Below are 26,200 nucleotides of genomic sequence, written 5' to 3'. Positions count from 1 at the left end.
AGACGGGCGCTGCTGCTGTCCTCTCTGCCCGCCCGGCGCACAAAAAGCGAGCGAGGAGGAACACTCCGCCGAGTTCTCCCGCAGAACACCGCCAAGTCAAATCCTCGAACCCTGCACCTGCTGCTGCAGCCATGGCGTCGCCGAGCGGACACCGAGCGCCACGTCCCGAGTCCCGCTGGAGCGGCATGAAGGACAGGCGGAGTCCTCCGCATGGCTCCAGCAGGCACGAGGAGATCAAACTCACCAGCTCAACCTTCGCCTTGACGGGGGACTCGTCTCACAACCAAGCCATGGTGCATTGGTCCGGCCAGAACAGCAGCGTAAGTCAATTATTAATTATTATGAGTCATTTTGTTGGCCGCCCCCCCCCCCCCCCCCCCCCCCACACACACACACACACACACACACACACCCCCACCACCACGCGCACCGCACTTTGCTCATCATTCGAGGAAGCGCGCTCTTAATGTTGGCCATGATTAGTTTTGACGCACTGAAGTGAAACAAGCAGCATGATTGTGGGTGTGTGTGTGTGTGTGTGTGTGTGTGTGTGTGTGTGTGTGTGCGCGCGCGCGCGCGTGCGTGTGTGCGTGCGTCCGGGCGCGCGTCACGGCGCGCGTCTGTGTTTGAGAGAAAGAAGGTGGGCAAGTAAATGCGCACCCCGTTTCTCATAATGAAGTTACCGGACTCTATACATTTTCCGAAGTTGTCAATTTTAAGCAGGGTAGGTATATCGTAGGCTACTGGCATTGCCGCATTTAATGTGAATAATTAACTATATGTGAAAAGTTTTTAAAAGCCCCCCCACCTCTTCCCCCAAACCAAGAGACAAGATCCAGTATGGGCTTATATATTTCTGATTGATGGAGAAGCCCCTGACTTGGATTGAATGACGTATACTGCACTCAAACCAGATTTAGTTTAGATCAATCATAGGACCATGCATTTGTTTTTTAGTTGGTGGCGGTGATACTGTAGGTATAGGCTATATAGTAGCCTAGGCTAGTAGGCTATTTATATTGTAAGTAAATGGAAAATATTTCTCGCAGCACTAAGCAGAAATTAGTCTGGATTTAATTATTTATGTCCTTTTAATAATTGGTGACCAACTTTGCTCCCGTTTCTTCAGGACTGGGCACAGTGCATCTCTGTCTCTGACTACAACCCTGCAGTGAGGTTTAACTAAGCTGTTTTAGATGCCTGATTGTTTAACCTGTAGCCACCTGTCATGAGCCGTGGATGTGGATTTATACAGTAGGTCTGAATATTGTTGCCAGCAGAGTTTAGACAAGAGGAACTTGTCTACTTTCATTGGCCTCTTACTGTGGATCAATGTTTCCCAACCCTTTCCCCCATCTTACATCTGACTGATACCACCCCCCCACACACACACACACATACGTGCGCATGTGCACACACACGCGCGCACACACACACACACACACACACACACACACACACACACACACACACACACACACACACACACACACACACACACACACACACACACACACCTTTCAAACATGCAGGTCCACGTCTCATACAACATAGATTGGCTACTTTTAAACATTTTGAGAAAATCTTGAAAAAGGAAATTGTTGACAATATAATTAAGTTATGATTTTGTTTAGCATGTTTCAAAATTTAGATTTGAGAGTTGACGGTATCATCACCCGCCCCCCTGGGGGGTCCAAACCCACAAGTTGAGAAGCACTGCAGTAGATCACACTGCCTTATCAGGAATGAGAACAGGGCTCTTTCATTGTGGCAGGTGTAGTAGAACAGGACTCTCAATGTGGCAGGTTTAATAGCTCCTCTGGATTTAGGAGGCCACTTTTTGGTGCCTCTGGCCTTTGTAGCAGGTAAGAAAGTTGCTGCTACTTCCTCAGTAATCTCCCCGGAATTATCGTCCCACCCGAGGGCTGCCTGCGAGAATCACAGCCTGACACGGCTGCTGACCCTCCCCATATAACTGTCCTGTTGATGAGCAGTTGTTGCACAGGGCTGCCTCTTTGTATCTGTGCATTGCGTTGGATGGTGCTTTTGGGATTCAGTGCCATCAATTTAGTCATATTTACTACGCTGTCATTCATTCATTTCAAAGCTTGTTTCTATCAGCCTTGCTTATTTTGTATGCCCATCGCTTCGAATAGAGTGATGGAAGGGAAATGGTACTTACGGCTCTATCTTGTGCCACCCCTTACCCCTTATCCCTAAACCTATTTGCCATTTTTTACTATTTTAAAACATTTAAAAAAATAGTTCAACTAGCCAATCTACATCGACACATTGTGAGCTTGTAGATAGGCTATTTGTACTATTTTAAAATGTTTTAAAATGGTAAAAAATGGCAAATAAGTTTAGGGATAACTGTATAAAGGGTTGAATTGTGTTGAAATTAAGAGCAAAACAACATTGATACTTTGTGTCTGTCTGTCTGTCTGTCTGTCTGCCCGCCCGCCCGTCCGTCCGTCCGTCCATCCATCCATCCATCCATCCGTCCGTCCGTCCGTCCGTCCATCCATCCATCCATCTATACACAGGTCACACACATTTAAGGCACTGCACAAATAAATAGATTCATCTCTATGTTCTTGACACCTTCTGTCCAAACAACATCCTTCCGGTTGTCTCCAGTCCCAAATCTGTTCTCACAAGCTGATGTGGACTGCACAGTCCCTTATTACACACACATCACTTAGCTCTGTCTTATAAGAAAACCAATTACACTGACACACATATCACCGGTTTCCATGCCCGCTCGGTTGTGGCTGAAAATGTAATCCTATGCCTCAGGTGTTTCTGTGGGTCTGACAAATAAGGAAGTGCCAGAAGTTAACCTTATAGCGGAGAGGAGCCTTCACAAAGACGAGAAAGAATGCAAACCACAGCAAACAAAGGCAACTTTTGAAATTCCTGACACTTTTCTAAGGACGTTCTCATTCTGGAGTCATCTTTTTCCAATATTCTAGATCTGTTCCATTTGTGTTTACTCTAGAAATTGTAGTTGCAGCTTTGTTTGTTAATGAACTTGATGAATCAAAGGACAACATTTTGCCCTTTTTCTTTTGGTTTGCCTAAACCCAAACCACTTTGTGACAAGAGTAGAGGATCCCAAATGAAATATGCAAGGTTGTTGCTTTTAGCAGAAACAGCTGTTCATGGTTTTCACCACCTGAGCCACTATATAAATAGACAAAGTTGTGTCGACAATGACCCTCAGAACAGAAGTGAAATAGCATATTAGTACTGTATTACAGTGAACCACACTGTAATACAGTATATCTAACCTCAAGGTTGTTTACATAGCCTGTTAATGATTCAACATGCTTGAATACCCGCATGTTATAATGGAATGGAACTTATCCTAATAGCCCGGGGATATTTGTTGCAAGAATCACGGACTCTGCTATACACCACACACACACACACACACACACACACACACACACACACACACACACACACACACACACACACACACACACACACACACACACACACACACACACACACACACACACACTTACTTTTAGGATGATGTAATGATGGCCAATTGGTATACTCTTGGCATTGCAACATAGGGTAGAGTGAGAAGTCAGCTGTTTTTTTTTTCTTTTATCCTGAACGTGTAAAATGTGAAGATTCAACTATAAATCAATGTACAGTATTTGCATATGATTTTGAGAACTGAATGCAGTTAGTTTAACACAATATCACAGGATAAGGACATAAATACATTTGTTTTCCTTTTTAATCTGGTTCCATCAGCGCAATTCATCATTGTCAAAATGTGGTCAAGTAAATAGACCGACTTTATTCAAATATTACTAAAGTACAAGCGAAGGTTGCTATGTCAAATGTTGCTTTTGAATATATACTTAAAGGGGAATACCACTAATTTTACTATGTCATTAATATACCTTAGGGTTGTTGTGTAAAAAAAAACAAGGTCTGAAACTGAAATTACTAAAATAACTAAACTCAACTAAATTGTTGAAAATTACATTAAAAGTACACTATGTGTAGTTCACCATTATGAAACTTCAAACTTGCCATATGAAGTTACACCGACATTGTTTTACTTGTCTCAGTGCCAATATAACCACCAGACTATTTTAGTTAATGCCAACCTTTAGCTTCCAACCAAGAAACTTGTAAAAAATAAAGTAGGTTTTATGTAAAGGATGAATCTTGCATGAATTAACATCACTCAGCAAGAAAAGCCAACCGAACATTAAAGGGAAGTTGTTCAGATGTACAGTAGTTATCGATTAAATCCACATGACCTTATCATAGCGATTAACAGCACATAAATAAAAAAATTGAGACTGCAACAAGCATTGAATAGGATAAGACATCCTAGCTACAGTGTTGAAGTTCTGAATGAAAGGTTACAGGCATAAAAATAGTCTCAATAGACAGACCTGTGGAATATTGCTTACATGCACATGAAACATTATTCACATTATTGAAATGTCAGGTATTAAGTGCTTTGGTCTGTCACTCAGCACTAGCTAGATACAGGCTGACGTATTGTCAGTCAGTTTAACAAGTTTACTCTTGAGCTTCAATTGCTTTAAGAGATGTAGGACATGCCTCACCGGAGAATGTCCTGTTCAAATCTAATTAAATTGATGTTATGTCACACAGGGTACTTACCAGTGCAGCCACGTAGCTTGTAGTTCCAATATAGTTCTGTTAATTTCCAGATTTGCTCTTTGACAGGAAACAAGAAAAAATATCTCTTAATTGAACTAGAATCCTGATAAGCCTCTTTAACGAGGTTGTACCAAATCGTATGATGATATGCAGGAGAAGAATATCCAATATTAATACTTTATATCTAGTGGTGGGCAAAGTTCTCTAGCTTACTTGAGTCAAAGTATATTCTGTTCAATTAAAATATTACTAACCACATGTCAGGCAATAACATAAACAAACACATAGTTGGAGCATGAAACACAATTATGCCATATTACTTTCTGCAGTCTTGAATAATCTTAACTGGTTTATGGCCAACGACGTAATTGACGTAATGAAATCAATAAATCCCTTATGGCCAATGACGTAATGGACGTAATCGATTGATTCCCAATAATCGGGAGCTTATTGTCGCAAAATTTAGCATTTTTTAGCTAATTTTGCTAACGGCCGATGTAATCTTCCTAAAACCGGCCGAAAATCCGCGCGTGCACGGTCGATCGCGCACGCGCGTGATCGCGCATGCATCGCTGCGTAAAATGCGATGTTTTGGGCTTGATTAGAGCTTAATTTGACTTAGTTATGAAAAAGACGATGATAGCTTAGCATTCCGGACATCTTCCATTGTGGCACACTAGCAAAGCTACTGCCGGATATTTTGATCCTAACCGGATGTGGTCATCGTTCACTCGCTCCTTTTGGTCAGAATCGGCAAAATGGTGACGTTACCGCCACCATCAGGACTGATTGTCCCAATACTATGGTCTTGCCCCGTCAGAATGAGATATAGTGTGTATATCGCGGATTTTTCTATTGGCATTAAAAAGACAAATTAAACATTTGAAAAATGCTGGCTGAAGAATCAATCCACTGTTAATTAGGCTTGGCCACACTTTAGTCATGAACTCAACCTTCAGAACAACAATAAACATGACACAATGAAAGAAAAAAAACTACTGATTCGAGGCTAGCTCGCTAAGCTAGGCACTTGAGTCTCTGGACATGACTGCACTTCTTCTCTATGCTGTTTGAAGCATACACACCTAGTGGCCTGGAGGTGTATTGCATGTCCTCAAACTACTATAGTCCAGGGCCTCTAGTGGTGGACAAAGTTCTCAGCTCCAGTAACCTACTTGAGTCAAAGTATAGATACTCTGTTCAAATATTACTAAAGTACAAGGTTGCTACGTCAAATGTTGCTTTTTAATATAATATACTTAAAGGGGAATCCACTCATTTTCAACATTTTACTATGTCATTAATATACCTTAGGGTTGTTGTGTGAAAAACTGAAACTGAAAATTAGTGGTATTCCCCTTTAAGTTTTCACATTAAGTCTTAAATACTTTAATACATTAACTTAAATACATTACTCAAGTAAATGTACTATGTAGTGGAGTGAACTAGTCTCCCAAAATACAAATACCGGTACTGTAAAGTACAGATACTCCAAAAATGTACTTAAATACATTACTCATGTACTATAGTTACTATCCACCACCAAAAAAACAGACACAGAACAGAACAACACACATAAACAAAACATCATCCTCAAAAGTAACATACTGTAGTGTAGATATAGTACAACAAGACTATTATTGTAATAATAATATACGTGATTGTGTCACAAATGAATGGATTGTGCGCGTGCCAGCTTTGGGAGTCTTGTGAGAAATGCGCTCATACCAGATGTCTGACCTGACAGTCTCACGCTACCGCTGTAGGTGTTGAGGGAATCTATTTATGGTTGTGTATATTCTTGTAGCTGTGGCAGCATCTCATTTTATGGCAAAAACCTAGCCATATCAGAAACTAAACTCACTTCTCAAGTACACTGTACATTGATCAGCTTGTTACTGTAAACCCCTCATACATTTCTAATATTCAAACAAGATTGTAGAGTGAGCCATAAATCAAGCAAAATTACAACCTGACCAATTTAATATAGGTATAAATTGTCATATTTGCAGTACAGGGAATAGCTGTTATAGAAATTGCACATGTAACTATATCCAGTGATCCTAAATTTGTGATTCTCCCTCCTAACTTGGTTACTTTCCCCCCCGTATTGTATTGTAGCACATAAGGTATAAAAATGAACTGTTTATGTAGACTTCTTCCTTGGCAATTATGGTCATATTAAATATGTATTACGTAGATTTTACATAATATATTATAAAGAAAACAAAAAGAAGAAAAAAAGGAAAACAACCACACAAAAACAACAATAATGCTGAATGCCATGAGACATCCATTTTTACTGTAGCCATAGAAACATAGCAAAGTCTGCCTAGAACTTGTCAAGGTTAATAGAAAGCTAATTATATGTCAGAGCAAGAGACCTTGTTCCCCATACAGATCTCAGACGCTATTGAGTCGTGTATAATATAACTCAATACTGCTGTACTGAATCTACTAATGTGACATACAGTATTGGATTCAGGTATATTACTGTGCCTGAACCAACACCATATAGTTTTTTCTGAGGCAATTCATTAAAACCTGTGAAGAGATAAAAAAAAAATCTATTTCTTTGTCTATTTAATTGATTTTCTTTTTTAAACGTCTTTACTGTAGGCTACACCTGTAATCAAACAACCTTTCTCTCCGAATGTTTATTTCTTTAATCCAGTATTCATGACTACAGTTACACTTTTAATTTAGATTTTTGAGATCTTTGGGCTGAACAAAAATGGCAATTACTCTGTGAATTCTTACTTCTCAACTGCATCTGAATGACTCGTTTTTTTTCTTCTCTCCAATCGTCCTCCACATCCCCTTACAACATTATTCACATCTGCATTATGTACGGACTCTTTTTAACGAGGTGATGCTTACCACTTCGGCATTGGATAGCCATTAGGAGCCAAATCCTTTCTATTTTTCCCCATTGAGAGCTGTCACTCAATGCTTCTTGGCATCGTTAGATGATAAAAGAAATCGAGTGGGAATAACAATTGTACACATTTAGTTTCTGTGGGACTCAAGTCTGATTTATACTTTGTCGTATGACAGTGTGGCACACCAAAAATTGCTGACATACAAGCTCACAACGCATCGCATCTGTGGCGCGTTGTGAGCTTGGATATTTGCTATTTTTCAGCAGGGACACCGTTGTACGACGGGCATGAATTAGGCATGAGCATAAGAGAAAGTACATGCTGGGTCTAATGAGCAGGCGGGCGGATGCGGTCACACTCCGCGTGGCAGCGGTTACTGTTTTGTCGGGCTGCGTGTGCCCAAGTGCAAACCAGGTTACTGCTCCCTCTCTCTCCTAAATGCAGTCGCTCTCCCATGGGACTTACTTATAATTTCCTTACGTCAGTAGACAGTAGCTATATAAAGCATTTTTTTAGCTATATAAAGGAGTCAGTATCTTTTAAAGGCAGGCTTCAGACAAATAAAATGCACTTTGTGACTAATATGCCTACACACTCTAATCCAAGCCTGTGTGAGGCCTCTGGTATGCATACTTCATTTCAGTAAGTGCCCTTAGATGTTCCTTTGAGAACACCCCTCAGCCCACCCCACGACTCCCTGTCTCTCTCTCTCTCTCTCTCTCTCTCTCTCTCTCTCTCTCTCTCTCTCTCTCTCTCTCTCCTCTTCCCCTCGTTGAGCTCTCTCAATCATGTGCTGATATGATTTCCTCTCTGTGTTTTGATGACTCAGTCGATTTGTGGCCTTGTGGTGTAAATTTGTCATCTTCCAAAAATAGATTAAATCAAGCTGTGCATGGGTAGGACGCCTGTCAAGAAGGTGAGTTTGCTGGTGGCAAATTAAATAGATTGCAGATGAAATCCCGATCATTCAATTTCACTAGTTACCACTGTGCTGCGTGACGTTCCTCGTCAAAATATTACATTTCCATTCATGGATCCATGTAATGAAAATGGAAAACGTGTTGAAATTTGTTTGGACTTTCTTTTATTATATATACACGTTTACCTGAAATAGTGATAACAGATATCATGTACACTTTTTTCCTGGCATCCTTTCTACTGCACATGTGTCATCTGGGACACAGCTACGTTATTTCAAAGCCCCCGTATAGCCCTGTGATGAATTACTTAAGTCGTATACATTATATACTGTCTTTATATGACAAATAGAGAAACTGCCGATCTACAAGCTTGTTGTGAACTTGGTGATATGATCTTTTCACTAGTACGTACCGGTGTGTGTGTGTGTGTGTGTGTGTGTGTGTGTGTGTGTGTGTGTGTGTGTGTGTGTGTGTGTGTGTGTGTGTGTGTGTGTGTGTGTGTGTGTATTGAGATCACGATTCTCATTTTTTCCATGAAAATATTTATTGTCTTTAGTCTGTAGTTGCTGAACATTATTACTATATTCAAAATGTGGGCGGCACCTGGAGCAAACTATTGTGGCTTTAAACATCAACGTGCTTGACTTAAACCTGTCCTAAAGTCTCTCTCTTGTAGCAAAAACATAATAGTATCTAAAATGAATTGGACAGCCAACTAGTGCGGCACGATTCTTGCTCAAATAGCCAAAAAAAAGGAAATTAGATTGCATAGGGGTCTGAATCTAGATCGCAATCTTTTTTTCGATTAATTGTGCAGCACTAATGTCTAATTTTGTGTTAGACTTATAATAGTCTCTGTTGTCGGGCAGAAACCAGCTAACTCCAAAATGTTCATTTTTCAGGAAATGAAAAAACTAAATACCGGTATAACATTTTCAGGAAAGAAAACACACACACACACACACACACACACACACACACACACACACACACACACACACACACACACACACACACACACACACACACACACACACACACACACACACACACACACACACACACACACACACACACACACACACACACACACTGTATCATTATATCACCAGTTTACCCAAATCCAGCTCAAGTGGAGTTTGTCCATCATTGATAAGAACAGCTGACAATGGATCTACAAGCTCACAATGGATCACAAGTTAACACATTAATTATCATTGGAAATTCATTTGTAGATATTTATATATCTTGAAATATTTGAGGCCAGGCATTGCAAAGAAATTGGGGAATGAGCAGTTTTGAACTGCAAAAGGCAGTGGACTGGAAATATGTCAGATTTCTGTGGACGTTCAATCTAAATGGCTCTTTAGGTTTGTATACAATAGATGCTTCCTTCGGAACCTCTGTCTTCTCAGGGTAATTCAATTTGACAAGAACAAATTCTTGCTGCTATCCGAAGATAGTCAGGGGTCGCTTTTAGTCAGGAGGAATACCCATCTCGCACCTGATCAGGTGCAGAATTGTATGGGACATTTCCGTGGCACAAATTGAATCCCTGGCAATCTGTAATCCTGAAGAATATGTGACAGGTACCAGGAAAGCAGATACCATTATACTGCTTTGGACAGACAGCTATACTGAGGGGAGCAGATGAGATGGCCAGTTAAGTTAATTGACCAAGTCTGATCTAATGATATGATACAGTGCAGATCTCACAGAAAAGGGTTTTGTAATATTAAGAGTTGTTGCATTTCTCCTTCTCAGTTCTCACAAGACATTTGTTTTTTTTCCACAAGTGAGTGTGTAATTCTCAAGACTAACAGACTAGAGTCACACTGATAAGACCTTAAATGCTTCATTATACTTGACATCTGCATATTATCAAGTACTTTGCATTAAAAAACTAAACCATTTAACCTTTTCCGATCTAACTTTTCCATCTTCTCTTTACACCAGCCAAAACATCCACTGCTGCTGTGTACATAGACATGCTCCAGTAATATTTTAATGAGCAATAACATTGCTATTCTTTGAAATCCTTGGCTGTTTTGCAAGTCTGAGACAAACCATGTTCGGAGCTGTATCTTGCTGTATCTAGAAAAAAGGTGCAATGCTACAGTATAAGAGTCATTTCATGAAAAGATTTTTAACCTTGCATATTCATTAAAAATAATGTGTGTAGGCTATTAAGACATCTTAAAAAGTTCCAGTTTCGGCCCAGACGGTTAGCTCAACCGTCTGGGCACCTAGGCTGCCAAGCCAGCCTGACGGCGTGCCGCGGGTTCGACTCCCGATCCCGACGGCCTTTGCCGTGTGTCTTCCCCAAGGGGCCAGTGAGGCTCTCCAACGTTGAAGCACTGGGCCCTAGTGGTAAGAGGAGGGACTGCAGGCGGACCCGTGGAAGTATGATGAGGAAACCCCGTGCAGCTGGGCTTTAACGTTGAGCGCGTTTGCACTTCCGCATTTTGGGCACCAAATTTTGGTGCCCAAATCGAAAAAAAGGCGGAAGTAGAAAGCTCTTCCGGGTGCTTCAAAACGCCACTGAGCAACTTCCACTGACATGAATTGCGGGGGGGGGGGGTCTCTATCCTTCTTTATACTCTATGGTCTTCCCCCATCTCTCTCCCCATTTCCTGTCTACTTTCAACCTATCAATAAAGGCAGAAAAAGCAAAAAAACGAAAAAAAAATTAATAATCCAGTTTCATACTAAAATACAATGAAATACTTGGGCTCTGGATCTCTCCAACGCAACGCAACGCAATTGTGTTGACAGTGGACACACCATACTAAAACTATCATAATAAACACTATAGACCTACATAGTACAAAGTGACCTCATTATATACACAATACACAGGAAAACATTTCATATTGTACAATAATGTGCGGTGCATGGGTGAATCTGCTGCTCAGCAGCCTGACTTTCTGTGGAAAGAAACTGTTACTACCGTAAAACGGGTGGTGTGTGATTTGACACTCTGGTAGCGTTTTTATCTTTTTTATTTTTTAGATGGAAGGAGCGAGAACAGAACATGAGCAGGGTGGCTATAGTCTGTCCTTAATGATGTTGTGGGCTTCATTCTGCAGTGAATGGTGTAAATGTTATGAAGTTTGTGCCAATTATTTTTACTGCTGTCTTCACAGTCCTTTTGTAGCATGCAGTCTGCGGGCATGAGCAGGCTGCAGGTTGCCAAACCACACCGTGATACAGCTTGTCAGGACACACTCTCAATGGTACAGCGATAGAAGTTCACACAGTCATTTATATAAACATGTAAACACAAACATTGAAGGCAAAAGTGAGGAAGTCAATTGGAATGAGATGATGTATGATGATGATAAGAGCGCCTCTCATGTTCTCACAATCTGGGAATAGACAAAATACACTAATCTACAGTATATTAGTTATTTATGAATGAATTTTATATACACATGACTTGGAATTCTGCTAAACCTGTTAAGGACATATTGCCCGTAGTGGACCGGGCAAACAGAGCTTTAGTTTTGGATGTTTTTTTGGTTGTTTGTGTTTGACTAGCCCTGAATATATTTTCCATCTTTTCAACTATACAGTTAGCTCAACCGTCTGGGCACCTTGGCTGCTGAGCCAGCCTAGGTGCCCAGCCTAGGTGGGTTCGACTCCAGATCCCGACGGCCTTTGCCACGTGTCTCTCTCCCCATTTCCTGTCAGTCTACTTTCAACCTATCAATAAAAGGCAGAAAAGGCCCCCAAAAATAGCTTGAAAAAAAAAATCAGGATTTGTTTCCACTATGGCTCGGTTTCAGATGCGGTTCTCAGAACCTAGCTTGAGGTGAGTTCTTGGAACCCAGAACTTAGAACTTTAAATTGCTCTTAAAATTAGCTAAAATAGTAGTACCTCCCTAGTTCTCTGTAGATAATATTATGTGGGATATAATAATTATTATATATCCCATTATATAATGGTTATAATGGAAACCTAATGTGTGGAGTGCAGACTGAACTTGATCAGCATCAAAAAGTTGAACATCATGTCAAACCAATAATTTGTCTGCCTGACTCAGCAACGATACACATTTTTGCATATAGCACCAAAGTCTGACGTCAATATCGCTAGAGGGCGCTAAGTTCAATGGTTTGTGTATTTATTTATTTGTATAGAGCACCGAAGTCCTGACGTCACTGTCAGTAGAGGGCGCCAGTCCACAGGTTTGTGTACTTTCTATTTGCATTGAAATCCCCATTTTAGATCTCTTCATATAAGAACTGTGTTTGAAAAATAAACCGATCATCCCGGCCTTTTCACTCATATCGACTGAAGGTGGAAATGTACAAATATACCCAAAGAGTAACACAATAAGCGCTAGAAACGAGTCAAACAATCCAGAGACTACATTTCCGGGTAGGCGGGGTGGCTGCAGCTGCCCGTCGCACAACAGAAATGTCAATTAACCCGCATTCCCCGCTATTTAATCCAATATTCTACGCTGCCGAGATTGTCTTATTACCTTTAGAGCATACGCCAAAGTATTTGCAGCTTTCAACCACGAAAATCCGGAAACCCTGCACAGCATGTTATAGTCTAAACAAACGGCCCGTTCACATGCATTGGGCTCATTTTCCCAGAAGCCCTAGCAGCCCAGAGGATGACTTGATTTCCGGTTTCGCATCATAACGCGACGGCCTCGTCACCAGGTCCGGGACAAATCCGCTATTTCTTTTTAATTATTTTAAAACAGCGAGTTAAACGCTTTAAACAAATAGCGGGTTTAGCGTATTAAGCAGAGTTGATCGTTTGATTAAACAATTTAAAGCCCTGAAAGTGTTAAGTTCACACAATGTTAGTCCTTTTTTCACTGGGCTTTGAAAGGCCGAAAGGCCATTGAAGGCCATTTGTAGTTATGGATCTAAGTGGGTTTTTAGAGGGGTATGGGCGTACATGCGCAAAACAAAAATAAACAAGACTAAAAGACTCAAGGGAAAGTCTCGTTATCACAATTCCCTTTCTTTTTCAGCAGGGGCAGCATAGAGCACAATGGAGCTCTAACACACGGGCGCCTAATGAGCCGAGAGCAAGAAGTACACTGGTGTAATTTCCCATTCCCCTCTGAGTCATTATTGGCTTGAAAGGTAATGCTCCATCAGCTGTCCTGGTGCTCAGAGGGCTCAATTCTATTTTACCCACAGTTTAAGGATCTCAGTCAGCTCAGCAGCTCCGCTAAGAGAGTGAAGTGGCATTAATGTTAAATGAGAATTTACAACAAAAATAAATAAATACTGGAAAGCAGCATCAAACAGCTGTGTGGGTGAGTTCCATGTTGTAAAATGCGAGACACATTTCAAAGGCAGGTGTGGATTTATATTTTCATTAAAATCAGTTCCAGAAAAGTATACTTAATTCTCTTTCCTAAACCACTGAACATGAAATACCACGGAGCCCCAAACAAAACGATTGTTTGATTTTGATGAATATGTTCCTTTCCGTAAAGGCTGATTTATGGCACAGGCTTTGAATGTGAGAAGTTTTACTACGCCAGCGCGCCTCTGCTTGTTCTTGGCGTTGACGGTGTTTGAGGGGAGAGGAGGGAGAAAAAAAGAAAAGAAAAGCGGTGTCTGTTTTGTGAAACAAGAACAGCGGCAGAGGAAATCACTTGCTGCGTTTTGGCAGGCTCCATCTGTGTCTTGCGCCATCTTTGAAAAGACACGCCAGGCACCGATGAAGACATCTGGAGGTACAGTACCTGCCACATCTGTCCCCGTCAGAATGGGTTTAGCTCAAGCCTATCATCACTGGCTCAATTACCATATAGCCCTCGGATTGGGCTTTGATCTGTCCAGCTCGCCGTGCCACCGCCCTTGAAGCCGGCCTCAGGCCATCACACCCCATTAGAAGGCAGCAAAGGAATGCTGTTGACTCTGCACCTACGGTAGTGACAGTGGGCTCAAATTTGCATAATGCTACTCATCTGTAATTAACTACCAAGCGCCCCTATTCTGGGCATGTTATAATAGGCAAACATTCGGCGAAAGTATCAGATCTGCAAGCTGATCTACAGTATAACCTCACAGCTTGTACATGGGCTATTTTTGGCGAAGAGATTTGGTGTAGAGGGGGGAAAAGGAGAAAACCAAGTATAGACCCCTGTGGGACTCCGGCCCACAAAGTATGTAGGGTGGACCGGAGTCGGGTGGACATGCATCCAACATGTACAGTAATGTCAGTGTTTGGCAAGTTGTTTGTATTGTGCTTTGATGCAAATAATTTTTTTGAGGGGCGCTAGCCCTTCCTATATCTAGCTTTCAGTGTATGTTCACAAACTTTGTCCTACACAAACATTAAATTCCCATTGGTAATGAATGGAAAAATGTACGTCATTGTGTCTGAGCAAATAGACATAGTCTATTTTACGTCACTTCACACAGGTGTGATTTTTGTATATTGATCAGAGTTGCCTTAGGCGTCATGTAGAAGTTGTTGCGCACCAAAATACAGTCTACAAGCACACAATGTGTTGCGGCATGATGGGTTGTGAGCTTGTAGATTGGCTATGTGACACGGGAACACAACTATGTGTTAATCAGGCTTCAGAAATTGTCCATTGCCCAGTTGTCACTGTCACCAGATCAGCATTGGATAATCACAGCTATCCATTCTCACTTCCACTCATTCCCTATCAGATGCTATTTCCACATCCAAATGTTGCATATAAAATGTGCCTGGCCGGTGCCTGTGCTGGTAATCCAGCCTGTTGCTGTGTGTCTTCCCCCCATCTCTCTCCCCCTTTCCTGTCAAAATATTAGTGTGAATCTATCAATAAAGGCAAAAAAGCCAAAAAATATCTTTGAAAAAAGAATTTAAAAAAAGTGCCTAGAATAAAGATAGAATTGATGGTTGTTGTTGGTGTGTAATTTATATGTAAAGTAGTGGAGTGCAGGTGGTGGAATGATATATTGGATATGTCTGACTAGATCAGGCATTAGCTCATTAGTATTTGTGGTCTTTCTATTGGATGCCAGGAATCCTGGGGTCTAATTAATTCATCCCCTCGGAGGGGAGACACTCCAGGGATGAGCCAGGCTCCAGACACCCTTTAAAGCGGAGCTGTATCACACAGAAGTCTTTTCATGTGCAGAGATGGTCTAAAACGAAACCACCCCAGACTAGGATAAAAATGTGTGGTGGTCATGCCCAATTGAGCTCTGTCTCGATTGTCAGTGTTACGGCTTTCATAGTTCTTTCTGCCGTTGGGGTAGTGCTCTGAGAGACAGGGATATGCCTGCAGCAAACTTGAGTGCCACTGTGTGCGCCAAGGTGATACGCCGTTTTATTATCTTTGCATGAGCGTGCCGTATAGGCACTTCACATCTTTCACTTTTCACCACTTGCCCAATTTCAGGGTGCACGGGGCGGAGGAAGATTTGGGGAGTACTGTAACTTAAAAGAGAACCATTTATGTGCTGCCATGAGGATGTAAAGGAGGTGACATTTATAATCAATACATTAATAATACATTCATGGCAGCAGAACCCCCCGCCCTCCCCTCAAAGAACCAGGTGGGTCTTTTGATATTGAAATTTTGTTTTGAGTGGGAGCTGGCCTGTGCTTTAATGGAGGCACCATGTGTTGGCTGACTATTTGACCAAAAAGTGTTATGTGGATTGTGAAGGACTGAATGAGTGCTAGAGTAAAATTATTTAATCTGTTGAAATTCACACAGTCAAAACAACCCCTACACCCTCACTTCATGGCTGATTTTTCTTTTTTTAATTATTGTATTTTCCCTAGATACTGTTATTATATATGTGCTTTATTTCCTTGTCTTCTAGAAATAGCGATGGCACGATGCACAATACATTTAACACTTTTAGTATGCTTTCTCGTCCCATGCAGGCTGGCATCAAAAGCTTAATTTGTTTTCTTACTTGAATTCATCATTTGAGTTGCTTGACCCTTTGTGCCATGATACTGTATTTGGCTGGGTTACCTACACGTCATTAGTACTTATTACTCCATAAAGAGCTGGCTGAATAGCAGCATGGACCTAAAACCAATGAGCTGCAGCAGGTTCCATAAATCTATGTTGTTTTTTGTGTTTGTCAGTTGTCTTGTACATTGGTAATTGTATGAATACACTTTATTATTGATTTTATTTTTCTGCGTGTCGCTGCTTCCAGGCAGAGTTGTTCCATCCAAATCAACGTATTACCTTTCCATATTTGGCAAGCTACCATGGTGCACATTGCCAGTTTTGCCAGGTGCCCTGCAGCCACAGCTCTGGTGTAGGGGTAGCACAGAGGCAGCACTACCCAGGCCAGATGGCCTTTCTTATGTTGCTATGCCTCCCCCTGAGCCCTTCTGGCGACCACTGCCCATTCACATGAAGAATGCCTGGGACATTTTGAGCAATCGGAACGCAATATTTAAAATCAAAGACTCATTGTTGCTCGACCCATCGATGACACTATGCCCAAGACGTCCACAGACGTCCTAGGAACTACAGCATGTAGTGCTGTGGACGTCTTTGTTTTTTTTTAAATTATTTTTCAAAATGTCAAAATGTGGGTCTAAATGTGGGCACCCCACTTCGCTATTTTGAAAGAATGAAGGGGACATAATGTGTTAAAGCGCAAATAACATGCATTTTAAAACTGCTTTTAATATTTAATATCATATTGTCCATGTCCCTCAAAGTTATTGTCTCCACCAGGCCGAAGGCATGGGGAGAGAGTATGTTTGTCTCCACCAGGCCGAAGGCATGGGGAGAGAGTATGTTTTGCACTCCGTCCGTGTGTGTGTGTGTCCTTCCTTCCGTCCGTCCGTCCGTCCGTCCGTCCTTCCGTCCGTCCGTTATCAGCTAATCTCCGGCACCGTTGGCCCGATCCATGCCAAACTTTGCACACACACTCCCTGGATGCCAACGACGAACCTCTGCCCCAAATATTCCTCAGCGGCCTGTTATAGCGCCACCATGAGGCCGATTTTGGCAAAACACATTTCTGTAGATAACTTGTACACATTTTATCCATACATCACACAATTCGGTATACACTATCTCCATAGTCATGTGATCAACACAGATCTGCACAATTTCCCATCTTCCATCCTGATTGGCTAAGATTGGCTTCCAAAGCTCACATGATTGGTCCGTTTCGAACAAAGTGCCACAAATCACAAACACAGTGTCCAATTTCCATGAAATTATACACGCACATTTCCACTAGGCCGAGGACGACATGCCACTATTTTTCCCCAAATCAGCCTCACGGTGGCGCTATAACAGGCCAATTCCTGTTTTTACCTATAACTGCATCGACAACTTATGTATGTGCACTCCCTAGAGGCCATGGAAAAACATTTTCCCTGCATCCCTCCACATCTGCCGGTTATAGCGCCACCATGAGGCCAATTTCTGCAAAACGCATTGTTTATGTTAGTCGCACAGATTTCATCCAAATCTCACGCAAATCGGTACACATGATCTCTGTAGTCATGTGATCAAGACGAGCCTGTTGGATTTCTCAGATTCTACACTGATTAGCTAAGATTGCCTTCCAAAGTTTTCAGGAGTAGCCCGTTTTGTACAAAATGCTGCACATGTTCTGCTCATCCAGAATTCTATCCTCAGAGATGCTATGAGTGATCTGGCTCTGCATTTCCTCAACAAAATGAAGAAAATTGTTGCAAGAAACAAACAAACAAAAAAACATGTTTATATTACTCCTAAACATTTTGCCAAACATCACACACACTCCTATCCTCTTTTTCTAGTTTGTAATGATTTGAGCCTCAATCACCACTCTGATATAACCATTTATTTCTGGACTTTGAAAGCAGTTTTAGCTAGATACAACCAGGCTTGTTTCCATTCCATGCCAGCTTGGAAAATCAACAATGGTGGACATTGTAAACAAAGTGGAAATGCTAATTTGGAACTGAAGACTGAAGAAGAGGAGGAATTATACAAAGTAGGGTGACATTGATGACATCACGATGAGGAAAAAATCAGTTGAGCTGTTTCTGAGAGAAATTTCCTTTAAAGCACCCATATGATATGAAAGCCTGATTGTTCAAAATTGGTTATTTGTGGAGATAGAAAACACAGCCCCAGAAACGAAATTGAAAAAGTTGAATTTTATGTTATAGGTCCTTTAAGTATAGCCTCCTCAAACATGGAAAGATATAGTTCAACAGCAGCCCATGACTGCCGTGAATCATTTTCAGTCAGAATGGCTCGTCGTTAACAGCTAAATGCATTGTGTAGCACGCCACATGATTGGACATTTAAAGGCCTTTCAGTGCTTGATTGCACTAAAAATAAAGATGAGAGATTGTAGTAGTAGTACAGTGGCATACAGTTGTACACTGAGGGGAATTATAGGGCTCAGATTGAGCTGGCCTCTCTCCCCACATAACCCATTCAGGCCTGACATTTTAAAAAAAAAATGTTTTCTAAATCATGGCAATTTTCGGAAAGATTTGAGGCACATTTTAACGATTTTTCAAAAATAGCAGACGGCGCGCTATGATCTTGTAGATCTGCTATTTTTCAATAGCTAAATTATAATATAATCTATGTAACACCAAAAGGGGTTCCCGCTCAAAATGGGATAATGCACACTCCCCTCTAGGCTCATCCAAGGTCACGGTCACTGGCAGAATCAACTGCGCAAGCACATCTCAGTCACTTCACATCTTGAAATAAACCTCAGGTGGTTGTCTCTTGTGAAAGAACTCCCGAGTTTTCACAGTGTAGTGCTGTTGCCACAGTGTTATCTGCTCACGGATGGAGACTGTGTCCAGATAACCAGTTAAACAGTGTTAAAAGCCTATATGTCACCTCAAGACGACACCGGGTGTTTAACCACTTTTAACCTGGCACACCTATTTTGGGGATGTCATTATTTTATTTTCTTAAACATATGTTTATTGAATTTTCATAGTACATAGTAACATAGTAATTTCAAAATAATTATTGTATATATTTCCCTCCCCACATCCCCATGGCAGCAAATACAAAACAAAATCTTCGAAGAAATATCAGGAAATGTCCATAATTACAGAACAAATTTAAAAAAAATAACAATAAAATAAAAAGAAACACATTACATACAGTTAAACAAACAAATGCACAATGTCCATCACAGTTCCCTACCCCCACACCACAGCTGACTACTCCAATTAACCACTATACATCCAAAGCCTCTTCAATATCACCTTGCTTAATGAAGTCCAAGAACTTCTCCCATATCTTATAGAATACAGCAGGTTTCTTCCTAATTACGTACGTTAGTTTCTCATGTGCCAAACTGGTCGTTAAATTCCTCAGCCAAAAGCCGATCATAGGGGCATTGACATTCTTCCAACATAGCGCAATTGAGCGTGGGGATGTCATTATTAAAAATCACACCCGTGTGAACTGAGTGGTGCAAGGTCTTATATAGCCTGATCAGCTCTGGTCTGACGTAATGTCAGTGACCATAGTAACCATGCTCATTCTTTTGGGCCCCACGTACAGGTACACACAAACACGGATACAAACAAAGCTGGTTGTTGGAGTGGTTTGCACCACTCAAAAACTCTCTTCATCGTAGAAGGAAGTATAGGGGTTAAGTTGTTGAAAGATCTATAGTGTGTATTAGATTGGCTTTGACTCATTGCCAAAGTCAAATTCAAGTAAATGAAGATTTCAGTCAGATACTGTAGTAGATTAATTTCAGAATGTGACTGCAGCTGGTTCAAATGTAAACTCGGTTCCATATAGCCTACCACATATCTTGTCATGACTTGTAAAGTTCTGCCATATTTCGCAGCAGAGGATGGGAGCAACAATTCCAACATTTCTGGGGAATAGAAGTAAAATAGCAAGTTCCTTATGAAGAGCCCACTGCCCTCAACATGACACCTCTCACATTCTTCAGCAGTGGAGAAGAGATATATACCGTATATGCTTTTTGTGTCTGTTCTCTCTCTCTCTCTCTCTCTCTCTCTCTCTCTCTCTCTCTCTCTCTCTCTCTCTCTCTCTCTCTCTCTCTCTCTCTCTCTCTCTCTCTCTCTCTCTCTCTCTCTCTCTCTCTCTCTCTCTCTCTCTCTCCTCCATCTCACTCTGCTGTCAGATTTTGACTGAATCAGGTTAGATATGGGAGGCAGGGAAAAAGAAGCATCAGTGATGAAAATGACAATCCATCTGCCCTCCTCTTTTATTGAGATGCACAAACTAGCAAGAAAACAACAACTTATGTAACCGGTAAAAAACAAACTTCTGGTACAGATGCGCTGGAGTAATCCGAGAGAAGATTGCAGATTGGCTCAGGCTTCAGATGCTTCAGTTATCCAGATGCTAATTGGAAAATAACCATTAATAAAACGGCAATAAATAACAGCTGCCAAAAGCCTACGTTTTATTATGCAAACGGTAGTCTGATTTGTAATTGCTGTAGAACGGAATCAAAAGGAAACAAAGGAGTTTTGCAGATAGCAGGGTGATTATGATGTAATTCTGTTGTATATGAGCAGTTTTGACATTTAGTGATTTGTTATTATGTAATCTGATGCACAATGCACATACTGTATATTCTTGACATTAAGAAGCTGGCTTTCTGCTTGTGAAGACATTTGCATTAAACAAGGAACATTGCGTTCTCTACAATCTTCATTTCACTGTCACCTTGGTGTTTTATATTTGGTTCAGTCTTTTAACACCTCCCAGAATAATGTGATAATAGTATGCAGTGTAATGTGATGTCATGAACCACAATAGAGTGGTTTCTGTAGCAACACAGTTATCTCTTCTGACTAAACAGTATTTCTATTCTTTACAGACAAACTTTGACTGACATGTGTAATGACTTCTGTTTTCGATTGAATTGCGTTGCGAGTCATAACAGAACATTGCTTTTCATACACATGTTAGTTTCTTAAGTGATACTACTGATTTCAGTTTCCATGTTCTTTCACTTCGTGTGTAATGTGTGGGTGCCAAAAAGGTAGATCGCGATCTACCAGTAGAAAAGACACAAAGGCTGTGCAGGTAGATCACATGACATGCCCCTAAATAATAATTTAAATATATAAAAAACTATTTTTGGCATCTGCCACTTGAATTAAGTTGACATGATTGATTGACATAAAAAGGGCCTGTGAGCTCAAACCCATAATGAAATACTTTGTTTTCAAGAGTGTTGCTGCGCACAATTACAAATTAAATACAAAAAACTCTACTTATTCCATTTCTCCCCCTCTATTTCCCATTCCAAGTGCATTTGTCTTAAATGTAACACCAGCGCCGCTATTCCAAAGCCATCTTCAGCAATGGTATTATAATGTTTTCGGTGGGTAGATCTTGTTGAGCTGGTCATTTTGAAAGTAGCTCTAGCTCTAAGTCAAAAAAGTGTGGTCACTCCTGGTATACAGTATCCCAACACTAGGCAAGGCAAGGCAAGGCAATTTTATTTATATAACACCTTTCATACACAAGGCAATTCAAAGTGCTTTACAGAATAAAAACAAATACAGAGTGCAACAGTGCACTTTAAAATGAATACAGATTATAATAGATACAATTAAAATAAGATATAGGAGCATATCAATTACAACAAATACTCCCACCTTTGATAGAAACAGAAAACACAGCTAATTTAAAGCCCAGGCAAGACCTAGCTGTTATTAGACATCATTGGGATAGGCAATGTTAAATAAATACGTTTTTAAATTGGACTTAAAAACGGCTATGGTTGGGGATTTCCTAATGTAACCTGGAATATTATTCCAGGTTTGTGGTGCATAATAGTGAAATGCTGCTTCACCATGTTTTGTTCCAACTATCGGGTGAACAATTAGTAGGCCAGCCCCAGATGACCTAAGGGTTCTAGAGGGTTCATATGGCTTCAGCATGTCTGAGATGTAGTTGGGCCCAGACCCACAAAAAGATTTATAGACAAGTAACAACATTTTAAAATCAATTCTCTGGGACACTGGTAGCCAATGTAAGGATTTTAGGACTGGTGTAATATGGTCATATTTCCTAGTTTTTGTCAGGACTCTAGCAGCAGCATTCTGAATCAGTTGGAGTTGACGAAGAGCTTTGTTTGAAAGTCCTGTGAGCAGACCATTACAGTAATCCAGTCTACTGGAAACAAAAGCATATATTGTTTTCTAGGTGTTTCTAGGTCTTGCTTGGACATAATTCCTCTAACTCTTGGAATATTTTTAAGGTGATAATAGGCAGATGAAATTACAGTTTTGATATAAAATTGTTATCTAGTCTAGGACAACACCAAGATCTAAGGTCTAAGATTCAAGGTGAGAAATTACACTCTGTCTCTGTTTCTGTGGTCCAAAAACAATGATCTCAGTTTTATCTTTATTTAATTGAAGAAAATGTTCGCATCCACTCATTGATTCCCAACACTGTTGAGATGTGAATAAGAACTTAAAGTACACTATACGTTAGTGCCACTGATCCAAGCCGGAACACAATTGATTGATCATAAGATAGATGAGGAACATACAACGAAACTTTGTTGAGAAACGCGTCGTCTGGGGCTGCGGCGACGATCTCGTCACGCGCTTGCCCGGGCCTCGTCCCTTCTCGTTCCCGTTCGTTTGGTTTAAGCAAAGTCTTGTCTTTGAAGTAATCTATTTTTATCATAGGGATTTATTTTCGTATATATGTGCTTCGTGTGCAAGTGCTTCCATTGCTCCACCTGGGAGTCTTAAATATGCTGTTTTGAGCACTTTTAACCTGAAGGAAATTTGCAATGCGGCAGCTATTTAAAACAAAAAAAGCATTTGTTTCACCACCGTCGAGGTGTATGAAGGCAGACTGTCGTTTCTTCAGGTTGCTGCCTTTTTCTGCACGCCGCTCTTAAACCTCGGTGCCTGGGTTTCTGTAGCTCGACGCTATGACAAGGCAGCCTGTGTAGAAAAAGGCACTGATATTGTTCCTAATGAGATTTCCTCGTGCCCCCCCCCCCCTCGCCCGGGGTTTTTTGAGAGCCTGCTTAGTTCAAATGGAGGCCTTATTACCGTATTCCTCAGTCAAAGCACTCCTTCAGACTCATACCTCAAGCAAATCGTCATGATGCTTGATCCCTCTGCCCTGTGTCTGTGAATTGATCTGAGGTAAGAAATAAATACATACGTATACATGCAGACATACATACATATTTTAATTTTTTTTATTATGTTTTTTTGCGGCTTCCACCTTTATTTTTTATAGAGAGACAGACAGTAGGCTGATAGGAAATGGGGGAGAGAGATGGGGGAGTGACATGCAGTAAAGGCCGTCGGGATCGGGAGTCGAGCCCTCGGACTACCGGCCAAGGTGCCTGGACCGCTGAGCGGTCCAGCCCAGGCCAGATAGATCGATCGATAGATAGATAGATAGATAGATAGATAGATAGATAGATAGATACATAGATACATACATTCATACATACATACATACATACATACAGTACGTAACAAAATAATCTAAGGTACTACACATCTCAGATGAAAGTTTCAGGCATGCTGTGAGCACTGCTGGCATCACTTCCCCTGGTTTTAATTACTGGGAAAAGAGGGATTATACATCCGTTAGGTAAGAATGATGAAGACACCGGGGTCATTAGATGGTGTATGGCATTTTCACTCTTGCCATTCAACTCCCTGTATGCTGGATAATAACAGTGGTTATAATTGGTTTTCAATGGAGGACGGGGAAAGTCTCCACAATGATGATAGCTAAATGGTACGGATAAGAAGAAAGAAAGAAAGAAAGAAAGAAAGAAAGAAAGAAAGGTGTGTGTGTGTGTGTGTGTGTGTGTGAGAGAGAGAGAGAGAGAGAGAGAGAGAGAGAGAGAGAGAGAGAGAAAATGTACGCATGCGCATGTGTCCACAGCTAATCTCTAAAGCTACTAGCTGCAACTTTGTCCACAAATTGACATGACTGACGTCATAGTAGGCCTACTGATGTCATATACTGATCTCTGACGTCAGATGATTGACGTCCACAAGAAGTTTGAGAATCCATGGAAAACCACGTCGTTATTAGATCCTGCCTTGTTTGTCCCCTCCAAGCTATGGGATGAACATCGCGCTGGGATATGCAGTCCCAATATTTCCAATCATAGTAGTTGGCCAGTTTGGAACCTGCTAACAACCACAATTATTTTTTAATAATAAAAATAAAAACACTCATCTGCTTATGGCACATGACATGCATGCGATCTGGTCATCCCAGCTTAGTAAGAGGTTCAAAGTAAAAATATTTATGACCGTCGAGCCGAGCTACTCTATGGCTCCGAGACATGGACACATTCAAAGAGGTTTGAGAAACGGCTGGATGGCACTTACGCCCGCCTTCTAATGAGAGCGCAAAATCTCTCTTGGAAGAGCCACCCATCGACTTCTCAAATATCCTTTCCCCGTGTTTCTTCACCAGTCCAATTCAGAAGAACACAGTTTGCCGGCTACTGCTACAGAGCTGATCATGAGGTTATATCTTCCCTTCTTCTCTGGTATCCTGCCTCAAAGAAGACCAGAGGTAGAAAACTGTCGTTCCCTGATGTCCTGTTCATCCCTGATGAAGGACCGGGAAGTCTGGCGTGGCAGTGTGAAATCCATGATCTCGACCACGGTCGAAAAATGATGATGGCACATTCTCTCTCTTAGATGGCCCTGGGTAGGCCATCCAGCCTGGCGGAGATGCCCACTCTACTGTGTGCCCCCCCCCCCCCCCTTCTAGTTTAAATTAAACTCTTTCTGTCATAATCCCCAAATTCTTTGGCAATATTTTTTCCTGTTGAAATTCAGTACTTGATCTTCATTTAATAGATTGCCTGTTTATTTCTGTCAAACATGCAAGATATTTTTCAAACAGACGTTTTGGGGGGATAATTCCTTTGCATCGCGCACGCACGCACGCACGCACGCACGCGCGCACACGCACACGCACACGCACACACACACACAGTTATGGTAAAAGTAAATAGGGATATCTCTAACATATAGCAAGATGCTGCAGAAGTTGGCTAATGGAACTTAATAAATTTAGTTGGGGCTGTTATCTGCCATCAATCATTTAATTGATATTTTCAATGATTTATGTTGGTGTCAGTCTCGTTTAATATTCCTGCCTGTCTGTGTGCAGTATAGGCCTAATGTGTGTAGCACGTAATGTTACAACAATGTTGACATCTGTGGTGTCAACATTAAGTGCATTAATGTAAAGTTATTCAAGTGTTGATGATCAATGGCAATGCATTTTGTTTTTGCCAAACAGTTTGGCTGTCAGCAGTAAATGCTCATGGTAATTTATGTTGTGGAAGGTATTCTCTCAAACAACTACATTAATAAATAGCTGTTGATTACTAACAATTAAGCACTTTTAAAGTCATTTAAATGTGTGACTGTATGATTTTGTCCTTTGCCACTTCATACCTACAGTACTGGAATAACAACTTAGAATAATGTGAAATAGAAATTCCATTTCAAAAGCGTACAGTATCAAGTCTGTAATTGCCTCCAGTGCTTCATACGTGAACAAGGATATTTTCATATCCGTGTAACAGCCACCGAGGTCCTTGTACAGTGAAAAGACATGGAAGATGTGCTCGTCGATTGATATGGAGATTTTATTGCTGAATTATACATAAAGACACTCTACCTGAACCTTCAAACAGCTAGTCAGACCACTCTGCGTGGACGTGGTACTTTAGTTTTAAAATGTAGGGAGGAGTCACAACCTCAGTGATATATTGTGACCTTAT

At 41.1% G+C, this 26,200-nt stretch overlaps 1 protein-coding gene across 2 annotated transcripts in view; it reads left to right on the top strand.

Annotated features, from left to right (window-relative positions):
• Positions 1–202: 202 nt before the first annotated feature.
• sorcs1 (sortilin-related VPS10 domain containing receptor 1) overlaps positions 203–26,200 on the top strand; it is a 207,167-nt gene continuing 181,169 nt past the window's right edge. For both annotated transcript variants that reach the window (XR_013789911.1, XM_079499906.1), the window contains exon 1: positions 203–320. Coding sequence is in view for 1 of the 2 variants with exons in the window: in XM_079499906.1 (XP_079356032.1) it covers positions 291–320 (30 nt within the window). In the remaining variant the exon portion in view is untranslated. The remainder of the gene's footprint in view (positions 321–26,200) is intronic.

The sequence above is a fragment of the Electrona antarctica genome (assembly GCF_951216825.1).
Source record: "Electrona antarctica genome assembly, chromosome: 4".
Taxonomy (NCBI): domain Eukaryota; kingdom Metazoa; phylum Chordata; class Actinopteri; order Myctophiformes; family Myctophidae; genus Electrona; species Electrona antarctica.
This window is presented reverse-complemented; position numbering and strand designations above follow the sequence as displayed.